Raw genomic sequence first — 24,733 nt, forward strand, 5'->3', positions numbered from 1 at the left:
TGGCTGAATTAAACCTCTGAAACACAACTTCTTCAGTTAAATTCACTTTAACACAAAACAATTCAAACAAAACGTCTACCTTGTATGGAGGTTATGGTTACCTTCTTGCCAAAGAAACAAAACTATAGTTGGACCTGATGAAAATAGAAATATTCCAAACCAAACCAGTGTTAATCATAGGTATCTCCCCAATGTTCACCTATTGTGATGTCCATTACCAAAACCATTAGTTTATGATCTCTGTTTGACACTAGGGGCCGTTACATCCTGTTTTTTTTTTTTTCTTTTTCAGACGTGACCATATTTGGACGAGAGATTAGAATCACAAGGTAGCCGTGCCCCAGGGCACGCCCAGCTCTGTCGTCTGTTCGACTCTAAATGGGACCATCATTTACAAAATGAGCATCATGCTGCATTAAAGAAGACTTGAAACTGGAGATTGAGACCACAAGCGCATTAGGAAACTGTTTGCTGAGGTAGTAAAGCAAGTGAGAAGTAGGGTCATTTTCTCATAAGCTTACATACAGACTTCATTTTGAAACCAGAGTTGCACCCTGCTGGCCATGCAGGAGCGAATGCAGGTTTAAGGGCTTTCGCAGTTAATCAGGCATGAAAATGGGTCAGGGGTACAAACGGTGTGAAGGATCTGACCCCTCTTGTGGGGTCCAGGGGGCATGGTCCCCCTGGAAGAAAATTTTTAATACTTCATATTTAAAAGTATCAATCTGATGCATTTTGAGAGAAAAATCAAGCAGAATTACAAGACTGTATGAATGTATAATAAAGTATCTATCTATACATGGTCACATTATGCTATATAACACATGAGACTGACAACTTCTCTCATGAAGTGCTGGCTACACTGTGTGATGATGCTGTGACCTGCACCTTCTTCTTGTGCACTTCTGTTTGACAGTGTGCCTGCAGTGCATGGCTGCCCTTGTTTGCATAGTTAATATCTTTCTGACAGAGAATGCAGCATGCAAATCACTGCTTACTGATCTTCCCGAAAACATAACTCTTGTCCTCTTACTGTGACTTTGCCTTCTAGCTTGAGCCAAGACGAGTTCCAGCCGCACTTGCACTCCCTGCATCCAGCTGTTTGACAAACACAGCATCGCGAATTTCGCTGAAAGGTGAGTGATTTTCATGCCTGGTTAATGCGATCTCATGATTTTCAACCTAGTAAATCAAAAAATAAAATATTAAACTGTCAGAAAAAATACGGATTGTTTAATAACCATTTATTTAAAAAGTTGTTTGCAGCACATTATATATTTTAAGTCAGAGAAACAACTATATAGGTGGACTGTGAAAGCAGCTGATTGCCACCCACTCTCCAAGTCAGAAAAAGTAAAGAGCAGAAAAAGCTGCAAAGGGAGGCAGCTTGGGATAGTTGATGGGATAAATTGTTTCCATTGTGCTTACTGCCTTTTTACTCATTTTTAAATTTCATACCCATTACCCAGAATTTTTTTTCATGCATTTAAATCTTTCAATTCAGAAAGGATCGTCTTATCTGTTTGTGTTGAGCTGAGTTATTTTAACTTGTAAGGGTAAAGTTACATCACCTACATCACATGATTGAAGCTGAATACATAATGTAGTCTTTTTAAACATAAAACCGCCATGTTTTCCTAACCTAACCAAGTATTTTTCTTGCCTTAACCTAACCAAACTTACCATATGACCATAAGACCATATGATGAAGTTTAGTTGCACCTGTGGCTGATACGCTGCAACAGTCATGCTGTTTTAGGATTCACGTTCAACCCACCCACTAACTCATTTAGGTACGAGGTGTGTTGAGAAAAAAAAAAGAAGAACAGAGGCTGTTAAAATTGTCAACCAGATTTTATTGACTGCTGAACATTCAGTCACTCATTCAATAAAACATTCCCTCCTTCAAGTTTTAAGCTCTGAAGCCCACCATAGCACTTAATGACCGGGTCACCCAGTGCAAGAAAGAAAAATGATGACCAGTCAGCACAATCATTGATGTGAAGGAAAAAAAAAAAACGACACAAGAAATGCAGGAAACAAAAAGTGGATATGCCGCCGAACAGATCAGCTTGTTCTTACTTCCTGGAAATCGTTTAAACTAAAGATTGGACATTCAATTAAGAAATTCGGCAGCATTTACACGACTATCAGTGATGATGCTTTATCATTAAAGGCCTCTGATTCATTAAAGAGAAAGAAAACTGTTGACATTTGTTCCAAAGTTTGAAAACGTTCAGATCATACCAGGTGATTTTTCTACTTGTGCTTAAACCAACATTGAAGAGTCATTTTAAAAAAAAAAAGAAAAAGAAAACACAGGCAGCAGTCGCATACACACTAATGGTCACTAGTGTCACTCACTCAGGTATTTTGTTTCATCTGGTCGCTGCATGTAAACATCACATCCCAGTAAGTTCCCTCATGTGAATCACCCTTTGGCCAGGTTAGAACAATTATGAACAACGTAAAACAAGAGCAGCTTTGTGATTTGAATCTGTGCGTGTTAGACTTCCATGGAAGTTTTGCCAGCGCTCAATCTTGTCGACTACTTTTTAACTAGTAAACATTCACTATAGAGAATACCAAACAGAAAACTGCCAAGTAAATGTCCGCTGGTCCAATTGGGTTCTCCAGATCTCTGTGAGCTTGACAGAATTAGGCTGTGAGAGTGTTTGATGGTTAAGAAGTTTGGGGGGATGTGAGCTCTTCCGAACTAAACTACTGCTGTGCGGTGTCTCGACGAACGGCTCATACGCACAAAATGTAATCCATGAGATCATAACAGAATGTAAAGAAAATCTGACACAGATGTTATCAAATGCAAGCTAAAAGGAATGATAGCTGAGGAAAATAACAGTGTGTGGTGTGCTTTCCCCTCATCGATAACCAACCCTCAACAGTCAGAGATGTCAGAGAATATTCTGGAGGCTTTATTTCTATTTCTCATGTTTGGATTATCACTTATTATATGACAAAAGGTCCAATTACATTAAATACAGAATAATAGAATAACAGTACTGCTTTGCATCTTCTCAATTCCAATCAGCTGTTTAATATTGATTTTGTATTAATGATCATTCTTCTCTGCTGTGTTAAACTGTAAATGTAAAAGAAATTAAATACTTAAATCTTAAAATATGTTGTCCATCAACTGACAAATCTTTTCAGCTCTGTTTGACAAAATGTCACAAAAAATAACTAGTCGCTCTCCGAAAAGTCTCTTAAATCTCTGACTGTTCCTCACGCGTCAGTTCAGCAGCCAGCCATCTTCATACCAGCCCCTCTATTGGTCACATCAAAAGAAAGCGGGGTTCAGTCCCCGGTAAGAGAAGAGACACTTCCTGTGAGCGTCAAGAAAACTAAATAGAAGAGACTGCTTCAAGTATCCCAAGTGGAATTCAATAGCCCTGAAAGTTCTCGTTTCGTATTTGTTCAAATCCCCAAACCTCCTCTCTGCTGATAGGCCGGACTGTGTGAGCACAACAGTGGTTCAAAAATAATCTTAAAATGTTAAATGAAAACTTTTTGTCATACCAGTGATCCAAAACTTAACAAATCTAAATTTAAAAGGTGATCTAAAGCTCGGATTTTAACCATGAAGATACAACATAAGATAGTTCATGCTGATGGTTCATGAGATGGACTTTGTGCTTTGGGTATTTGAGTGTGAGCCCTATAAAGCAGAGAAAAAGAGGGTGGAAAGAATCACTTCTGCATCCCAAACTGTGGCACCGGTGTTCTCCGTCGTCTTCCCCAAACAGCTCCGGTGTGGAAATACTAGGACGAATTCAAGGTGGTGTTGTCGCAAGCATTAAAATGTCTGAGTTTCTCCTGTCTGATCAAAAAACTGATTCAATACTGTAATTTAAATTATTACAAACTTTGACTAAATGTGTTCTGTGAGCTGAAAGTCTATTATTAAAATGTATTTTTTAGTTGTGCAGATTGTACGGAAGCCAAGAACAGCCATGTTATTATTCTCATTTTGTTCATGCCGAGATGATGAGCTAACTTTTTTGCTATCTTGTTTTTGTTGTGATAACGGGGTGATTTATCTCATTTGGGGGCAGATCGACTATTGGGGCAGACATTCAGTATTTTTTTGATGGTCAGTATCTGTGATGTTTCCATCAGATAACAGATAAAATATACCAATTCAAAAATGTGCTTCTTTGCCTCTGATGCAATAATCTCTCACACGAAATGTAATGGAGGGTGAGTAGTAGAAGTAGAAGTACCTCACAATTGTACTTAAGAACAGCAATTGAAAAAAATATAAGGATGGCTGTTCTTGGTTTCCATAAAACCTCAAATGTCTTAATGGTTGTTGCTTTTTTTTTTGTCTTATATGGGTCAAACGTTCACAAATGTGTTGTTCAGAGCCACGTGTGAGGGAGTATTTAAGGGAGGATGACGGAGAAACGAGCAGGATTTGGAGGGTTGATCTGACATCAGAATAAGATTAACTGTAATTCTACAGTGCTTTATCGTAGGCTACTGGACTCATTTCAGTGTCTTGAAGACGTTTCACCTCTCCAAACTCTCCAAACCTCTTGAGACTCAAACAAGTCAAGTTGCCTGTGATAAAGCACTTAGAATTACCATGTCCTTGCCGACTGAGAACCTTCATCCATTAATTGTAGTTTTTCACAAACCAGCTCACCTCCCTGCCCCCTAAATGTGCCAAGTAACACTTTTGATTATCCGTCTTTAAATTGAAATAATAATCATGACGGCTCAGATGCTTTTGGAGAACTGACTCAATCAGTGTTTGGGCTGCAGAAGAAGACAATCCCTTTGTTCTCCCCAGTGTTTAAGCTCCATTTTAAGACTTTATTAAACCCGACTCGTCTACTGTGCAGAAGTCTTGTTAGGACTTCTTTGGACAGTGTGAAGACGAGTCTGTGTTGAGGACTTCGATCATTGTTCTGGTTGACGGGAATGTCTCTGCTACGGATGGAAGGCTCTGGTACCAGCCTGGCAAACTGTTGAGGAAGGAAAGTATCTTAAAAAAATGGTCTCAGCCAAGAAGAGCAAACAGAGAATGTCGTTTGTCTAATTACCTCTTGAGGTTCATCCAGCTCTTGGCAGTTTTACTGAAGCTGTCTGGGCTGGGTGTGGTCATGGCTTCAAAGTCTACCAGCTGAAACGAGATTTGAACAACTGTGAAGCAAGAGTTTTACACACCTACACATGATGCTCTGGGAAAATAGACTTTAGAATGAATATATCTGAGAATGCACTGACTACACATGGAACAGCCGTGTACCATGTTTCCACTTGTTTCTCTACGTTCTCTCATTTCTTCCAAGTTAAAAGGTTTTATTTCTTTTTTTAAGATCCATTTATTATCAAAAACTCTTTAGTCGAGCAAACGGACACCTGGACATTTTAAGCACTGTCAAAAAGTGTCCTGGCTGACACCAGCTGAACCTTTAGAGACTTTGTCTCTCTCACACCTGATCAGATTTCAGCGCTGCTTCGTTTCTGTCTGGCGTGAATTTGAACAATATGTCTGCTCAGCAAGAGCAAAAGACTTTGAGTTTAGTGTTTATTTAAATTCTTTTTGTAGAGCTTTTCATGCATGGAATGCATAAAATTGCTGGCTGCATCAAGCTATGCTATCAAATATCAGCTTTTCTTGTTTTTTATTCAGACAGGACAGCACATTAACAGTAAGAGCTATGAAAGAGCCAGATACCTGGCAACTGAGAGGTGTGGGAAAGCATCAACGCAGCGCTGAGTTAAAAAGTTTCATAATTAAAAGAAAGACAAGTGTTGTGTGTTCTGATCGGACATTATGATAGAGCTAGGGTTCACATTACCAGTCTCACATGCAAGAGGAAGCAAGAGGCGCACTCCTGATTACCTTTCCTTTCGGGATCCTGCCGATGACCTCTTTCCCACTGGCCATCAGTGCTCCCATCACGACCGAGTACGCCACCACACTGAGGAGAAGCAGAGCAGACAAACGCTATCACACACTTGTATCATGGTTTGAATGAGAACTTTGCCAGTTTACGTCTCAAACTTCTCGTCTAAAATGTTATAGAAGCATGTACACTACCAGTCACAGAATCTGCGATGTAAACAGTCATGAAAATAAAGACAAACCATTAAATGAGAAGGTGTCTCCAAACTTTTGACTGGTAGTGTGTTGCGTACTGACCTGGATGACTAAGAACCTTCAGCAATACTTTGGTGTACTGTTACTGTTTCCTGTGTCAAAATTAACTCCAAGTGAAAAACCAAAAAACACTCCTTTTCTGTTTTCTATGGTCATGTTGTGCCAATTTCAAAAATAATTTGTCTATTATTTGTGAGACAGCCCAGTTTTTTTGCATGATCCATCTTTCTGGGAGTGAAATGTTTCTTTACGTCAAAACTGTGACTGCTCTGGGATGCCTCTGCTCTCTGGGATTGTAGAGGTTTCCTAAGAGTTGTCTGAAACTCAATCTGGAGGAGAGAGAAGCCTCCTCAAGAAATATAAAACATGTTTGACTTTCATTACCTAAAATCTACAAGATTCAAAGACCACTGGCTGCCAATTCTCTAAATGTCAATATAGCACTGTATATTGTTGTCATGTTTTTCACAGTGTGCTGGGTGCCAAATGTCAACTGTTGGCCACAATGACAGTTACTTGCAGAGTAGACTTGTCCCAGCACATCACAGAGGAACACAAATTCCCATTCTGCTATTCGTTATGAGAAGATGCAAATATATAACATTACACCCGCGGGCTGTTTCAGCTTTGCAATAACTTGGTCTGTTCTTTAGCAACTGGAGGCATGCAGTTCTGCGAGCACAAAATCAATTCAGGTTACTTAGAAGTTTCCTGTCCTGAAAGTTGTGGGAAACTCAATGTGGAGGAGAGAGAAGCTTCCTCAAGAAACATAAAACATGTTTGACTTTCAACACCAAACATCCACAAGATTCAATGACCACTGGCTGCCAAAACACCCGCTGAAGTTTTCTAAATGTTATTATTGTAATGCATATGTTTCAAATGTTTTCACATTGTACTGTGTGCCAAATTGTCAACTGGTTTTGAGGATGAGTCTTTAATGTAAGCTACAGTAAACCAGTCTCAGCACATTACAGATATATTTGACATTACACCTGCAGGCTGTTAAGGCTCCATTATTACCTGGACTGAACTTTACCAGCAAAAGGAAGAACATGCTGTTCTTCAAACATAAATCCAATCAGGGCTTTTAGCGGTTTCCTCTCCTATAAGCTGTCAGAAACGTTCCTGACCTAAAATCCACACATCAGACATCACCAGTACACCTGCTGAAACTGTGGTTTTAAATGTTGTGTTGTCGCCAGACTTTTAACGTCAGCTAATTTAATAATACGTTTCTAAGAAGAATTTCTATGTAAACTACAATGAGAAACACACAGTCATTAGTCACAAGTTATGCTTATATGTTGTTTAGACATTTTTTCATTACCTGGACCCTCTTGAGAGGGGCATGAGGTTGCAGAAGTAATAAACCAAGGAGAGGATCAGGTTACACACAGCATCTGCATCCTGAAAATACAAAGATGAACATATAGTCAACTGTAAAGCACATGTCTTCCATTTTTAAAATGTTTTACCATGTGTTGTCACTGTTTTTGTTAAGTTAATCCAGTGAGGGTGAAAGCAGAGATGGCTGCAGACTGAATGAAAAGAACCACAAGTCCCAACACACAACAGGTTATTCATACTGTTCAGGTATCTGTTTCAGGCCAGAGGCAAAACCTTGTCTGGCTGTTACAATAAAAGGAGCAGTGTTGGCTGCTATCACAGCCATCAGTATAAATCATGTAACAATAACAGAAGATGAACCACTGACACACAGACAGACTCTCCTGGTTTGATAATAACAAAGTCAAAAGTCTATATTTCACTGCAAATAGTCTGAAAGGGATTTACAGCATGTAGCTGGAAAACACATTCTGCCACAATCCTGAAAAATGATCTAAATTATTGTGATATTCTCCAGAGAATTCATTAAATTCCCTCCACAGTTGGGCCGTCCAGAAAATTGAAATCTGCATTATTTTTGCAGAAGGGCAGAGAGGAACTGAGGACAGAAATTACATTTCAGATGTGTAGATTGTTGTCAGATGCTGCTGAGTGGGAAATGCTGCGCTGACAGGTGACTCAAAATGACATAAATATGTTACATGTGTTGAAGCTGTTGGCTGCTGAGCCCAGTTCACTATTATGCTGTGCACAAGTTTTGAGAGTAGTTAAAAGCCAGAGAGGAATTTCTGCTCTTAATCTGTCTTCAGCTTATTTTTTTGATGCAGCTGACACAACATCTCTCACATTTTATGATCAAAGTATTTGATTAATGGGGAAAAATAAAAATTTGAATTATCAGTTATTGGCAGACACGGAAATTATACCCAATAAATAGAGCTGATAAAACAAAGCCAAATAAACAGTAACAGATATCTTATCAGTATTGGCCATGAGAAGCAGGTAATTATCAGTTATTAGTGTCGCCTGAAATAAATCCATTTCGTGCATTCCTATAAAATGCAATAGAATATTAAATACGACCATCATTCTTTCCTAAAATCCTCAAATGTCTCAAAGATATTCAATTCAAAATTGTCACTTTTGCTTGCTGAATGACTTTACTACTAGAGGTAATAACTTTTAATCGGTTGAGACATAAACTAATCAACTTATTCTTTAAGCTTTACAACCATCCATCACATTTTATTTTCAGAGGTTTAGAGGGAACCTTCTCTAATCTAGATAATATATTAATGGTTCCATTTCAAATCATAAATCATTGTATTGAACATAATTCTGCTGTCTGTTATGCATGGAATGCCGAGGTTGTGCCAAAACGAAACAAAAAAAAAAACCCAAAATGTTTCCTGTTAACTGTAGGGACAAATCTTACCCCGAGTTCAGTAGACAGCATTAATGCCTTTCCTTTGGCAGTGAGGTCTTTGTAGATGGACTCCACCTCTGACTGGTACTGCTGCGTCCGCTCTTCTGTCGTCTGCGTCTCTACTGAGAATAACATGTTGCCCACCCTGAAGACAAAAGACAGCTGAGTTAAGTGGGAATTAGTAATTCTCCATCTTCTTCGTCTGTCATAAGTGTAAACTGGAAACATCCTGCATAACTGACACCAGGTCAACTGTCACACAGTGAATGCCTGACTTAAAAATAATGAAGTGAGTTAAGTTTATTTAGTATAACACATTTAACAGAGGAACAAAAAGTATTACAAAAAGGACTATACAAACAGTGAAAGAAACAAACAAAACAAGCAACAGCATACCTTAAAAAAACATGAAATTCACTCGACAGCATCACACAATCTGCCAACATTAACATATTGCAACGTCCTTTAAAACAAATATGGCTCGACAACTTAAATATACTGGTGTAACAAGAAAAAAAAAGCAGACTGTCCTTTACGTTACATTCACTTGTAAGACGCTGTACCTGTCTCCAGTGATGGTGATGGTAAAACCGTCGTACTCTTTCCCAGGATCCTTCATGCTCGGCACTTTGGAGTTGACCGTGAAGCCATCTCTGGTTTTACTGTTGAACTGCTTCACGAAATAAAACACACAAACACACACACACACACAACAAACCTGGGTTTTCACTGCTGAACCATGAAAACAACTAGATGTTGCGCTACTACAACAGTTTATTACAGTAAAACTTTTCACACTGTAAACGAACACAACATTGGGCTTTTTGGAACTTTGGAAACAATCTCAACTCAAAAATTAAAAAGAAAACTATTTGCATTTTGCTTTTGCCAGTTTTCTTGTTTTCCGTCCTTACCTTCATTATAGGAAGCAGATCTTCTACTTTATTCACATTTTCAAGTGCCTGACGGACTTCTAAGAGTCCTCTGGGGTTGTAAGCCCTGAGGAAACAAGAACTTGTTAGCTAAAGAAGCAGCAGAAAAGTGAGGACGTATTCATAGCAACTGAAGCGGTGCAGAATATGATAAATGTTTTTTAAGTGGTGGTAAATCGATGATGGGTAATTTACCCGTGGTACACCAGTATTCTGTCTTTGATGAAGTCGAGGATGTTGTCAAAGTATGCCAAGTATCTGATGTTGATAATCTGTCCCCTGAGGAAAAAAGAAACAAAAAAGTATTTTAAAAAAATGAAAAAGTACTCTGATGACAGACCAAGATTAGTAGGTTATATAACAAGGGATGTAATATATGACTTTGCACTACAAAGCTGAGAAAAACCCTGAAGCGAGGACACATGGAAATTCAAGTGGCTCATGGGACTGAGGTGTCTGACACCGTCCTCCGGTCCAAGTTGTTACCTGATGAGGTTGATATGATTGTTGAAGCCTCGGCTGAGGCTCCTGGCGGGCATCTGGTCTAACCACAGGACTGGCTGGTCTGGATCTGCGATCCTGTGAGCACAGCGGAGAAGTCGGTTCAGTCTGTTTAGTCTGTTAACACTGAAACCCAATTAGCCGTCGACCAAAGACTCTTTGATGGAACGTGATTTGACTTGTTTGGTTGGAAGGACAGAGGGAAAGTTTACTTTGTTCTGTGTCTGTTTGCTTAGTTTTATGCTATAAGCCAACCATGATGTGTAAACAGAAGTGATTCAATCTTAGAGTTTACAGAATTTCGAGACTGACTTCTCAGTTCTCTTTGCTGTAAGTCAGGCACATGTGGTCATAGCTGAATATGAGCTTCACTCCTGACTTTGTTTAGTTATGAAGACAGAGTAAGGTTGTGGAATTAGTGGTGATCACATATCAACATCTGTCTTCTTCTGATATCTTTCCTCCCCTGTGATTTCGGGTTATTTCCTGAAGATGACTAGGATTCAGCAGTTGCTCCTGAGTTACAAAATTTTCAGGTCCCTGCTCTCACATCGTGTCTACAGACAACAGATACTTAAATTCAATGCTTTTTAAGAATTTTCCAAGGTCATTTTTAACCAAATTCAAATAAAACCCCATGGTGACACGCTTGTAACAAAAGCTTTAAATGTCCTAAAATCTTCCTTATACAGCTTTATGTTTGACCTCAACTCAGTAAGTCCCAAAGTGAGAAATGGGTCTGGGTTCTTATTGGTTAAGACAGATTTTTGGACTAGTAATCTTGTTGTTACTCAGGCACTGCAGGTAAGCAAAATGATAAGTAGTATAAACAGTATGTGTTCCAGTCCAGAGGTGGGGTTTATGAAGGAATGCAGTTATTAGAGCGAGGTTAATCTACATTTTGCCAACAGGTAAGTGAAAGTGCAAAGACAGTATTAGGTAAGTTTAATGATCTGTTACAATAGAAATGTGGACTTATTTTGACAAACCTAAATCCAAAGATAGAAAGATGTAATTAGATCAAATGTTTTTTGACAATCTAGATCTTAAAATGTTTTATTTTATTGGATTCAAGACATTTTCAGACTAATTTAAATACCTGCAGATGCATTGTCTCATCTAGCTGAAACATACTTAAACATAACAGGAACTCAATCTAAATTTTATTGAGTTTGTAAATCATGTTTATAATTACTTTATTGTATTTTATTACAATACAGATTAGTTGCCACTGCTCAAAGTCCACAAGGATAAAGGTGGCACACACACCCTTAACAACACTACATAAAAAAACAGTGGGAATGTGCATCCTCTCAAAGTTTAACTACAGACTAGTTTACTTTTTCCACAGAAGATCTCGTAATTTTTTCTTCTACACCCCAAAACATCTGTGAAAAATCTGTAACCCCCATGTACTTGATTTATGTCGTGCTCACCCTCCTTCCCTGATGTAGAAATCTTTGTATTTGTGAAGGGGGATTATTCAAGATAAAAAGGGGTGCTCAAGTTTCTCAACAATTCCTCACCTCCTCCATTTAACAGCTATGTCAAACATGTCTCTCCACTGCATTTGTCTGGTCTTGCCGTTGACTCGTACTTTGGAGTTGCTCCACGTCCGATGCATAGCCTGCATCACCTCCAGGGTCGCTAAACCCATGGCTGAAAAAAAGAAAAATCCCTTACTGGTGATGTTACCATTTAAATCATCAGTAGAGCCTCAGAATGTATCAGTGGTACCTCTGTGTATTCTCCTGTTGGGTAAGAAACCAGGAGTGTCGTATTGCATTAGCGCCCCCAAGTGGTCAGCTGTGCAGATCAGCTTTTGGACTTCACTGCTGTAGCTGTCAAAATTTTGAGGCAGCACGTCCCTGAAAAACACAAATACAGGAAGATATGAAGGAGGAACTTTGTCAGCGCTTTCATTAAGTCTGCAATTTTGTTGACTCTAGACCATAAAAGGGGTGCCTGTCAACCTTTTGATGGCATCTTTGTAAAACAGAAGAAACAAATTTACTATAAAAACATCTGACAAGGAACTCTGACGGAACTGATTTCTCTGATTTCCTAATGATGACAGGTGAAGTGTAGCACACCCTGTATTGACTTTAAATAATACCAAGAAACTATGAATGTTGACAGTATTATGTTAAATGCTTTAATGTCAGAGGAAGATCTGCAGAGACGAGGACATTTACAGTTGCATCAAAGTTGTGGCTCTAGTTGTGACTCAGCTGAAATGGACCCGTCAAACCTACTTGATATGAGGCTGCAGGCCCGGCTGTTCTTCATAGTCTTCTATTAGAAAAGGCAGGTTTTTGGCCCAGTGGTTTTTAAAGTTCCCCGGTAAGTCCTGGTCCACGTTGTACTCTGCTACCGGAATATCAAGGTGGGAGTGCAGGTAGCGAGAGTACTCTGGTGGAAAACAAGGTGGAGCACAGCAGAGAGGGAACATAAGATATAACATACATAAGCAGCACAGATTTATTTTTTTATATTTTAGCTTATCTGACCTGAAAAAAGCAGTATGCTCAAGTTTATAAAATAATGCAGAACTTTTAGCAATGCAGTTTACATTTTATGTTGGGCCGTTACTTTCTTTAATGAATGGACACTGCACAATATTTACATAAGATACAGTTTCTTCCAAGTATAGAATATCGGATCCTGGCGATATTTTGAATTTTTAGAATTTGAACGTTTTTAGGCTGATGAGATGCTGCATAAAACTGCCCTTAAATAACAGTGAAGAAAGGTAGAGTGCTGAACAAACTTTTAAGTCAAACACATACTGTATAACAGTGATTCATGACATCTGAATAATCTAGTGTAAGTACATAGTCCTATTTTAGTTGACGCAGAAATAGATCTTCATGGTAATATCAAACACGTTTACACAACAAATTAATTATTAAGTGGTTCTTATTTAGAAGTGACTCATCTTTTTCATTTAATTCAACAAATAACACAAAGACCTTTAGCTAAACCCAACTGACGCTGTTATTAGCTACAATATAATTAATGATATTCAGTAGATGATATGGAAGAATTTCAATAGAGTGGATGGCTCAATTATGGTTGCACAAATTGGAAAAAAGAAACCATATTGTAATTATTTGGACATAATTTATTATCACAACATAATTAATAATTAGTGGGAATGATAAATGACACACCACAACTGTTCTTTTCACTGAAAAAATATTAGAATCACAATGATGTGTATGATCTGTTGTGGTCTGTTTTCTAACATCTGGAGGATAATATGTGTAGATCAAAGCATGTCTGCAGCACTACTGCAGACTACTGACAGAATATTTCAACTATTACAGTTTGGATATTGGACTTGGTCACTCATGTAATTTTGATAATATTTCAATGAACTGTGCAGCCCAACTCTCGATAGTTTACTTGCATATGGTTCACTTTTACAATGAAAAAGATAAAAACAACACCCACAATTTTTTCCTTCATTGTAGTGTTGTCTATGTATGTGTTCATGTGTGTGCATGCAGGGAGACCAACCTCTGAGGTATTTCACTTTGAGGTATTCAGAACTGGCCTTCTGTCCCAGCAGTGGGTCGTTCAACATGACTTTAGTCTGAGCTTTGATGCCCTCGTAGAACTGTCCCATCGCCACATGACTTAACCCCTTCATGTACTGACACACCTCGTTGTAGGGCTCCAACTGAAGACACCTCTGGTAGACGGAACGGGAGGAGAGGGAAAGGTGAGAGAAATTCAAAAAGGAGGGTTGGCCAAACAGACAGCTTAAGATATTACACGGGGTTGTAGTTACAGCTACAGTTGTTTTGTGTTACTAACTGCCGTTGAAATGTAATTTGACTACTAAGGAAAAAATTACATCACACAAGACTGTTTAATTCAACTGTGGATACCTTGAAGTTGCCTATAGCCTCCTGCAGCGAGCCGTGGTGGTACAGCATCATGCCTCGGAGCTGGAGAGACTGGATGTGGTTCTGGTTCAGCATGAGGGCTTTCTGGAAGCTCTCCATCGCTGACTCAAAATCCCCCAGCTCTCTGGAAAGAGGAAGAAGAGATACAAAGAGAGTAACAGTAGACATGTGGTCAGGCAGGCAGAGGGGAAAGGTATGACTCTCAATTCCTCAAATACAAACACACATGCTTCACTTATTGTCTGGGGGGACACATACGAATTACACAAACTGGCAGTACCTGTAGGCCTGTCCGAGGCTCTTATAGGCATCTATGAAGTCAGACTTCAACTTCAGGGCCTCTTTGAATGTCTCAATGGCTTCCTGACAAAGACAAACAGAGTTGACGACTCAGAGTTAACAGGAAGTTGCAACAGGGAACAGGAGGATAAACCTTAGATTCTGAGTCAGCAGATGGTTGTATGAGATATATTCAGACAAATTTCACGATGTGACTCATATGTGCCTCGAGTGACCACTTCCGATATCATCTTAATTCTATGCTCACGTGTGATAGAATCTGAGGGAAACTACACTAAGAAAATAACAGTTTGTTGTTGGCCATACGGATAACAGATACAACAGTCCATCTGGTACCTTCCCTTCAGCAGAGACTTCAAAAAAACGAATGGTTCGGCAAATACAGGCTGTGTTTGGGGTGTTTCAACCCGTAGCAGATGTACCAGAGATACTGAAGTGATGGCAGACACTTTTACTTAACTTGAGAGTCACAATTTTCTCTAGAGTTTTTATGTTGGCTTTGACCTTTTGCTCTTTGTCTAATAGAACAAAAGTATCACAATAGCTTGTTCATAGATTTGTTGGCTTAGATGTGCAGTTTTTTTAAATGATTGATGATAAAGCTGAAAACTAATTTAGACTTTTTGGGCCCTGAGCAAGAGCCTAACACAGATGTAGCAATGTGTTTAATGTCAGTAAAGACCGACTGCTGGAGCTGGGGTGGGGGGGGGGCAACTGTAGCAATGAAGTAGGCTAGACCTAACGAGATATTGCATCATAAGCATGTCAAGAGGAGTTCCACTCTGCAGATTTAAAGTCTGACAAGCGCTAACCAAAAATCTCCAGCTTAACAAGATCAGCAGTCTGCTGAGATATTAGTGGCTGGCTGCTGTGAGGCTGTTCTTAGCAAAATTCTCACCACCAAACCACAATACTGGCATGCTGATGTTTTGCAGCAACAAAACAACCCTCTTCACCATTTTGTTTTAGCATGTTAGCATGCTATCAACTGCTAATGAGCAATAAACACAGAGGAGAGTTGCTGAGGTTGAATGGAATGTCATAACATTTAAGTGATGAAGGCTCATCGATATTCCAAAGGAAGTGGGGATCACCAAGTCATCTAGTGCCAATCCATCAAGAAGAAGTTGAGATATTTAGAAGTAAAAACTTTTGCTTACTGGTGGCACTTAAAGAGCATTTTTAAGAAATTGAAAAAAAAAAAAAAAAAATGTAAACAGATTTCATGGCAATCCATTAACAGCTGTCAAGAGGAAAAGTCAGAGGGTCACTAAAGTCAGAGAGGAGTCATCCCGAGGGAGTCATGTACGTCTCTACAAAATTTCATGGCTATCCTCCGCTAGTTGTTGACATATATGAACTGAGGAGTCGACTTACAGACTGATCAATAGAGTCATGCAACTAGCATGACCAAAAAACATCAAAACATCACAAATAAGAACTTGAGATCACTTCACATTTTTGCAATGGCACAAAATTTGATCATTTACCTGCTGCAAACTCTTTCCATATAGCAGTGGAAAAGAATGTTTAGTGTAAATGAAATAAAGGTTTTGATCTTTCATGAAATAGAACAAGGTCAGGAGACAAAGGGCATATTCATACTAGTTTGCTTTCTCGTAGAACTGAACTGATAAAAAGCAGATTGTGCAATGTTGACTTTGTTTCCATGAGGACCTGCTGCTGCAGATTCCACTATCATGAAGCAGAACTCACGTCCAGCTCTCACACCGAGAGTACATCATACTTATGATCAGAGAAACAAGTGTTTTTCAGTTTGTTCATAGTGTTGTTTGCAGTGAGCTGCCTGTGTGTGCTGCTCAGGGATTCCCCCAGGAAATTGGTCAGAAAAGTGCTAGCTGAGGTGTTAAAAGCTGCAAAACCTCCCTCACACACACATGTGACTGGATGAAATACAGCAACCGAAGGAGCTTTGCAAATAAGACCTGCAGATTAAACAGCTGCAGACGCTGCTCCACACTTAATCCGACATCAGTTTTTCAAGTATGAAAAACAGTGAGAATGTCTCGCACTAGACCTCGATGACTACAAACAGCAACATAATTAACTGCTGAGCGATATGTAATCAGAATATCAACTTTTCTCATGGTGGAGCAACAGATTTTGTTTTATTTGAGTTGCTGGAGTGAATAAAAAAAGTATTCTAACCAAAGAAGAAAGTGCCGAGACAGAGATGAGCAGTCAGGTATCAAGCTGGCAGGCCTAGCACTCACTCAACCCTCTGCTTTGTTATCAGTTTACTACATGGACAGACTACCTCGGCAACAAACAGATAACAAAACCTCCGGTGTGAAATGCTGCAAACTCTTCCTATCAAGAGAGGTCTGCTCAAAAGACTCACTGTGATGTCTCCCCAAGAGGCGGCTGATTTGAAGCTGCTTAATTAGGATTTAGATCAACAGATGTGAATCACATATAACTTCCTGAACTTGCTCCACACTATCCTCAAAATAGACTTCTGTGTCAGTGTTTGGAATAACTTTTAAACCCTCCACCCTAACAACAATCTTTGGTGGGGTCAAAGGAGACTTATCGGGATTAACAACAAGCTAATTTAATGGCTTTCACTTCCACTGAGGCCAGACGCCTAATGGAAGCAAGATTCAGTGGATTAGACATCTTTCCATAAAAATATAAATATAAAGCATACTCTTAGAGGCTCAAGTGGCAGGTTCTATTATTTATGGCAGCCATTTTTATCTTAAGTAGACAGTCGGTCTCTTGTTGGACTGTACGAGTGCCATTAAGCCTGGACTCATCATTTGGATGAATGATTAATGATTATTTACTCCTTCATTTATTTCTCATTGTTTATTTTGTTGACTTGAATTATGACAACTAAGACTATGAGTTGTGTTGCTCTCTGAAAAGTTACATTTTTCCTTTTCTTTCAAGGTTTTGTTTAAAACAGCACCGTTGATAAAATGTTCCTCTTCACCTTTTTTTTGTATACATAAAAGCTGCTAATGAGGTTAAAAAAAGAGAAAATTAAGTTTGCTTGTAAAATAAGAATTCAACACCATTAGCTTTGGTCCAGTTCACATCCTTACTGATAATGCATATCAATCGCTTTATCTAATTTTAAATTCTAAGGGGGGCATTCATTCCACATGTTGTAAACAAATAATGAGTACATTTTTTTCATTTCCACCATGAAATACCGGAGATTTTGGAAAGAGCTGCATTCATTTAAAGCAACCCTCACAAAACGTCCCTAAATGACCAAAATGTTTCGAGTGGTAAGAAGACACCAGCTACAGCCAGTTAACGAAGGCCTTTTGTCATGCTGATCATAAAAAGTAACAAAGGGAAATAGAAAGCACAAAAGAAGTGTGAATTATGCTTTGAGTCCTGCTAAGGTAAAGAAAAAGAAAACTACAAAAAATAGTATTTCAATAGTCTGACTTTTCACCTTTTTTGGAATGATCAAAACATACACAACCAAATTTCTACATGTTTTTGCTGGGAAAAAAAAAGAGCGACAATAGAAAAAGAACATCTTACTTTGAGCATGCCTCTGTGGAAGAAAGTGAGGCCTTTATAAAGCATCGCGATGGGCTGATTCTTCTTCAGCTCTAAGGACTGCTGAAAGTCTTCCATAGCTGCCACATAGTCCTGGTAGGAGGGCAAAGCACAGGATCAGCCTATGGCACCATCAAAACATGTACGTACACAGAGAGGCCAAACACTTGACGATCAGACCTCTGAGATGAAGAGCAGCGTTCCTCTGTGTCTGTAGAGACGGGCCGACGGCTGCAGCTGGATGGCTTTGGTCAGATCGGCCAGAGCCTCGCTGATACGACCCAGAGGAGACAGGATCTGAGGACACGTCCCCACAAAAATAAATGTAAAGATGAAGTATAAGCATGAAATAAACATCCAATTAGTGCAAAAATCAACTTATTCTTTTCTAGGCTATTCAATTTCTTTTTAGCAAGTCATACTGATTTACAGCTAAAGACGACAGAAAAGATGAAAAAGAAACTAAACATTTTTCCCTTAAAAATAACAAAAGCAAAATAGTAGAATAAAGTAGAATTTAAGATACTCTAAATCTGATCTGATTATATAACATAATCCCATAATATAATAATTTAAAGAACGTAACTTGGATGAGGTTATATGAGTATAAACACCAAAATATATTTAAAGTTCCAAAAGTACAAAAGCAAAAGTACCCATTATGCAATATAGATTTCAGAATAACACTGTAACTACTGATGCATTAATGTGTTCATCACTTGAATGCTGCAGTTGGTAAATGTGGTTTTGCTTCTTTATATAGTTTATCTGCTTGGTGGCTTTTGAATTTCCCCTCAGGGATCAATAGAGTTGTATTTATTCCAGAAAAAATGCACCGTCATTTATTTGATTTGAAAGTATTCTGTATTATACTAAACCTGCAAAATGACACGTAAATAAACCTGTCAAATAACTGTGGTGGAGTAAAAAGTGCAATATTTTCCTTTGAATTGTGGAAGTACATATTATCAGTGAACGCTAACACTAAAGAAAAGTACAATGTGTTTCTTTACAACTCTGCATCTGAACATAAAGATCAATCAGACATAGAGCTGATTAATTATCAGCTCCAAGTTATAAACAGAATAGAAATGAGCTACCGAAATAGAAGAAGAGAAATACTGGAAGTGTAGTCAGTTAAATTATATCCATTGCTGCCAAGAGCTGTAGTACTTGAAATCTCTTTCAGGGGCTTTAGAGACCTATAATAAACTATACTAAATGACTTTTGGCACTGGGTTATTCTGTCTGTCCAAGATCAGGCCTCACCTCTGCTCTCTGTTCATAGACCTCTGGCCAGTTGGGCTCCAGAGTGATGACTCGGTTGAGCTCGTACAACGCCAAGTCAGCATTCTTTATGTCCTGGCGTGGAGACACAGGAAGGGGAGGAGGTTACATTTTGTTGACATAAACCTTAATGCATACTGAACAAAGCTAGGAGCAGAGCCACTAAGAGCTAAACTATACACAAAACCTGCTGTCCAGCCCGTTTCCTGGAGGGCACACCCAGGACCGCAGAGCCCTGGCGGATTGAATTTGCATTCATTGAATGACACACTGAGTCATTCTGTGTTCACCTGAAACTGCTGCTGTCGCCAAAAACTTGGGATGCATTTTATTTAAGCCATCCAAAAACTGTACATAGACAACATATCCCAGTGCTGCAAAATACCAGGGTGGCTTTCATAAAACATGTGGTATCTTTTAAAATCTAATCTTAGAGAATATTCTAGCACAAAGCTCAACATGAAAAGGAGTCTACCAATTAAATTAAGAGTCAACGTGACTGAACTTTTAATGCAAATCCTGAAATGCAGCACATCAATACAGAAAACACTGACAAGCAGCTTTGTAACTTGTTATGAAAAGTATGACTCATCTGCTATGAATAATCTGAGGACCTTGGCTGCAGCTACAGCTACAGCACTGAATGGTGGGTGTCTCTGACAAACATTAATTATTGAGCTGCAACACTTTCTCCCAAACAAGTACATAATACTTTGGAAGGAAATACTTCACATCTTGGTCACAACTTCATTACTGGGTTTTACGATGGTAGCTGCTTTTACATGGACAATATTGCTTATATGTTATATTATTATATTATACATTTCTGACAAAGCTTTAGTTATTTCGACAAAACTTGAATTAATGCTTTAATACCTGCAGCCCCGTTCAGGCAACATTAGTTAGGTGAACCGTGGTCCTGGTGACAACAGGCAGAATGCTTATAAAAGCTGAAGTGTTATTGCTGCAAGTGATACTTCTTTGACTGGTAATTCATGTATAACTCGAGGTGACCTGTTAAAAAGCTTCTCAAAGATTTTGACCAGCCCTCTGCAGCCAACTGAAAATTAATTCAGACTGGGCCAGATCAGGCCAGTGACTTACAACTGAGGCGGTTATACGAGGCTTTTTTATTCTGCTCGGGGTATTATTCTGATCATTAATGATACATTAGAATCCATATAAACACAGCAAATACAGCCCAGCAGACACTCTAATGGCTGACCAGACAGGCTGCTCATAATTTAAGAGGCGCATTCAACTTCATTTTAATGGTTGGTGAGAGAGTTACAAGGTTCTTCACAGGTGCACAGAGATTACAGTCTCATAAGATTACAGCTCAACTGATATATCGGTTGATATAGGTCTGTCACAGATATACTGTCATTGGTGAATGTGCTGCCCAATATGCGCCGATATTAAAAAAGTTTCTTTAGAGAATATACTGCAGAAAAATATGCATAAAATATATAAAATTCCTAAATTCCCAATATAGTTTGTCCTTCCAGACATAAAAATGATGATGTTAAAATCTCAAATATCCTGTCTCCTTTACATATGATTGTCACAAGTGTTTGATTACCACAAATAAGGGATAATCGCAAAAAGTGTGTTTATACCAGCCGATATACTGATTATGATGATTTAAAAAAAAAAAAACATCCTTAATATCTCTACCAGCCAAGAAAATCAAGTATTGTTTAAAAAGCAATGCAAGAAAAAATTAAACCACTCACGATGGAACCATTTCTAAAAAAGCATGCATGTTTTTAAATACAAACGGTGCAACAGTATTCCACATGTATCACTCACCTGTAGACTTTTCTTCCCATAAGCTATCCCTCTCCCATAGATGGCACTGACCAGCTCCGGGTCGCCCTTTATCAAAGACACAACATGTCAGGAAAACATATGGCCTGAACACAGAGAAAGGAAGTTGTGCTGCAATTCTAATACATGTATTAGCAGCAAACTAGCAGCAAAACTCACCTGTAATAAGAGCGAGAAGTGTTTGATGGATTCATCGTAAAGACCGTTGCCTATCAGAACGTAGCCTATAGCTGCGACGACAGAAATGATGACGAATAACATGACAAAAAACCATACACGTCCGCTCCGCATTAATAAGGCTTGTGCTTAGAACAACGTGTAAACTTACCAAGTTCTTCATTTGTGTTGTGGTTATCTACAGGGAAGGGGATTTTTTTCTGTTCTATAAACAGCTTGGCCTGGTTCTGTGAGAGACAGAGAAGAACAAAAAAAACATCACATCAAGGTGTAAAAAAAAAAAAAAAGAGAGAGAGATGTATATAAAGAGACGGCGCTGACACACAGGAAACAAAATAATGGTTTCCTGTGTGAAGACAAACCCACCAAAGGGGGAACACACCGAATACAACACTGTGAGGCTCAAAAGTAGAAAGCTAAAAACTCGTATTTAATGTGTCTTTAAGGTTTAGAATCCAGGGACCCTTTGCAGTATAAAAAGTATTTTTAATATGTGTGAAGAAAATAAAATCGACCTTTGTCAAGGACATTTTGGTGAGTAAAAAGGGGTTTTAACAAGCTTCCCAGCATCTCTCAAGGTTACACTGTGCAATTAAGCCTCACAGAAGAGAGAAAAACATCCTCTCTGGTGTCAAGGATGCTCACTACTGTTAAGCACAAACTTAATGCAGTTATAAATATTCAGTGCAATGCATCAGAAAGCTTGTTTTCTCTCCTTCCCAAAGTGTCATGTTTTATTTACTCTGTAATCCCAAAAGGAGAATGGCAGCACGACATGATGCAAACATCATTACAGGATGCAAATTTGACAGCATGCAAATGCTGCTGTGGCAGCAATTTGGGTTTCCAAATATGCAACGAAACAACTGACAGGACAAATGCATTTTAACATTTCTATCATTAGAGCCGACAGAATGCAAAGTCATCAAAATGACGTGAATCACTGGCATAGGGTCAAACCTAGAACATTGGTTCCCTTTTTTCTTCATTCTAAGGTACATATATTGTAAAATGTGTAAATTACAGGGTTTTTCCCCCTTCTTAGGCTTTTATCGGGATGAAACTGCCCTGAATATTAAGCCTTGACCTAGATGACCTCCAGTAGTTTTGCCCTGGCAACAGTGATTGAGAGGTGTACTGTGAGTGTAGTCAGTACACTCAGACATCACTGTTGAGTGCTCAGTACACTGCACTTGTGCTTTAACCAGATATCAAAATCACCGGCAGAGCTGATGCGAAAAAACATGGCGGGCTGTGCATGCTTAGGCTTCTGAGGCCTTAAAGAGATGGGCACTAGAAAAGAGCGTTAAGACAGGGTTATGAATAAAGGTGCTGCAGCAGTGAAGTGTATTTGAAAAATGATTAAAAACACATGTAAACATGATCTAGTCGATACCCATAATAAAAGTGTGAACCTGAAAGTGAGCATGATTTCATTTTTAGCTCAAAATCAGAATATCAATAGAAAATCCAGGGAATACGAATCGGACTAAAAAATGAGCATACAGACAGACATTAGGGGACGATAAGCCAGGGTGTCTCTGTTGATTCAGAGTTAAAAGACTGGAGTGCTACGTTGTCACACACAGAGTGTGCACATAGCACAGTGTTGGACTATTTATATAAAACAAGCTGCTCAGAGTTGACCAGAAACCACTTGTATTTGAGGGAAATCGTTACAGGCAGTGGCTGTTCTGTCAGATCTGATAACTCAATGTGTGAGCCTGTATGTGTGAGATCTCACCAGGATCTTCTCTGCATTAAGTGAGAAAACTGACTCGCAGGGCGGGTTGCTTCCCTCCTCGCAGTCTGGGTCCTCCAACTGTAAAATTGAGGATTCTGAAAAGACAAATATTCTGAGCATTTATGACAGGAAGCACTGAGCGCAACGGTTAATATCTGCGTGAACATTTAGCTTATTAAAAAAAACAAATAAAATCCCATCCTGCAAAACTGTTACTCTTTCAAGTTACATTTCAGCGGTCTTATATTTCAAAGGAAAAAATGACTGCAGTGTCAAGCAAACCTGACATCACTCATTGCGGATTCCGATCCAACAAGGCATGACAGCAATGTGGTTTAGAGTGACTCCACCTTGATCTCCAGACAGTTTGAGCTATCTGATAAAACATTCTCGTCATATGTTACGTTAATGTCAAATTGATGTGAAGCTAGTAGTAATAATAACAAGATAATAACAAATCTGTTTTTTTGTTTTGTTTTTTCTTATTCTGACTCAGAGTCCAGTGAGATGGTTTAAATGAATCCTGCTGATTGCCTAGGAGGAAGGAAAATCACATGTACAACAAAGCTGTAGTGCTTTAAAATATGTCTTCACCTTAGCATAGATGCATTGAGCCGATCAGCACCAACCCCAAATGAATGAGAACTTGTATAACCAGTTCACCTGTCACACGGTCTGCTCCAAAAAACTGAGATTTGATTTTAAAAAAATAATAATTCTACGGCTAGGCGAATTAGTAATTAGCAGAATCCACTAGAATATCAAGAGCATTGGAAAATGTTTCAGTTTCCTTTTGTCAAAGGCGCGATTTAGTGGCCGAGCGAGGCAACGCTAAAATTAGGCATTTTTTGACTGGAGTTTGGAGCTGACCTCTTAGGGTAAGCTAAAACCAGCGGTTTGTAAGTTTACCGTTTGAGTTTGAGTTTCCTTACTGTTGTGCACACGTCAATAGACTCTCAGTGAATCTCTCACAGCGGTGCTACTCTCGTTCACATGCAATTTTGTTTCAAGTCCCATTTAACCTCCACGGCAGTAAGAGCCGCAGCTTATCTTAGTTATCTCCTCCGGGCTGTCACCGCTTGTTGTTATTAGCCCCTTAACGTTAGCTTACACTCGGTTAAGCTAGCCGGGTTCAGTGACAGTTAGAATCGGGGAGGACGTGGCAAACTAACAGCGATAAGAGACACTTTACCGCAGTCCGCCGCGTACTCTTCCCACTCGGACAGCGAGCTGCATCCCTGCTTGTGGAGCTCATTGTTGAACAGAGTGAGAGTGGAAAAATACTCGGAGGAGAAGATGGCCCGAGACAGGTACAGTAGTGAGAGCGCTACCACAACAACAGCCCGGCTGGCAGGGGCCATGTTGTGCTACATGTGTGACGCCAGAGAGCGGAAGCCGCAGCAGCTCGACCAGACAGAACCAAACGAACACGCCCCCCTCACGAGCGACGGGAGGCCAACGGGAAGACCGCAGCCGGAGAAGAGGATCAGACTGCATTTCCCAGCGTCCTCTGCGGCTGTCAAACCGGTTCCTCCGCAGTCAAGTCGAGACAGAGCAAAACATTTCCGTTGTAACTTTCAAATTAAAACCGTCCATCGC

General features: G+C 39.2%; 1 protein-coding gene across 2 annotated transcripts; it reads right to left on the reverse strand.

Annotated features, from left to right (window-relative positions):
* Positions 1–1,835: 1,835 nt before the first annotated feature.
* ttc13 (tetratricopeptide repeat domain 13) lies at positions 1,836–24,651 on the reverse strand. 2 transcript variants are annotated; one of them, XM_037085968.1, is made up of 23 exons: positions 24,327–24,651; positions 23,135–23,229; positions 21,542–21,617; positions 21,373–21,443; positions 21,196–21,261; positions 19,366–19,458; positions 18,277–18,393; positions 18,079–18,189; positions 14,534–14,616; positions 14,236–14,377; positions 13,862–14,036; positions 12,595–12,751; positions 12,077–12,207; positions 11,866–11,998; positions 10,325–10,417; positions 10,034–10,117; positions 9,821–9,905; positions 9,470–9,576; positions 8,916–9,051; positions 7,461–7,540; positions 5,873–5,951; positions 5,067–5,146; positions 1,836–4,988 (listed from the first exon to the last, which is right to left on the reverse strand). In XM_037085968.1, the coding sequence occupies exons 1-23, from the start codon at positions 24,493–24,495 to the stop codon at positions 4,874–4,876; spliced, it is 2,478 nt and encodes an 825-aa protein (XP_036941863.1). In that variant the 5' UTR covers positions 24,496–24,651; the 3' UTR covers positions 1,836–4,873. The 2 variants fall into 2 exon arrangements, with proteins under 2 accessions (XP_036941863.1, XP_036941862.1); XM_037085967.1 differs by having other exon boundaries at positions 4,874–4,988; positions 9,470–9,579.
* Positions 24,652–24,733: the final 82 nt, after the last annotated feature.

This window comes from Acanthopagrus latus, chromosome 22 (assembly GCF_904848185.1).
Source record: "Acanthopagrus latus isolate v.2019 chromosome 22, fAcaLat1.1, whole genome shotgun sequence".
Lineage (NCBI taxonomy): Eukaryota > Metazoa > Chordata > Actinopteri > Spariformes > Sparidae > Acanthopagrus > Acanthopagrus latus.

What these genes read in the sequence shown, in the direction of transcription:
- ttc13 (XM_037085967.1), bottom strand. Translation starts at nt 24,495, where the DNA reads ATGGCCCCTGCCAGCCGGGCTGTTGTTGTGGTAGCGCTCTCACTACTG. An exon ending in CGCTGCTCTTCATCTCAGAG is followed by an intron (nt 18,190 to 18,276) that starts GTCTGATCGTCA and finishes CCCTCCTACCAG; the next exon opens with GACTATGTGGCAGCTATGGA. An exon ending in TGCTGTCTACTGAACTCGGG is followed by an intron (nt 7,541 to 8,915) that starts GTAAGATTTGTC and finishes TTGTATTTTCAG; the next exon opens with GATGCAGATGCTGTGTGTAA.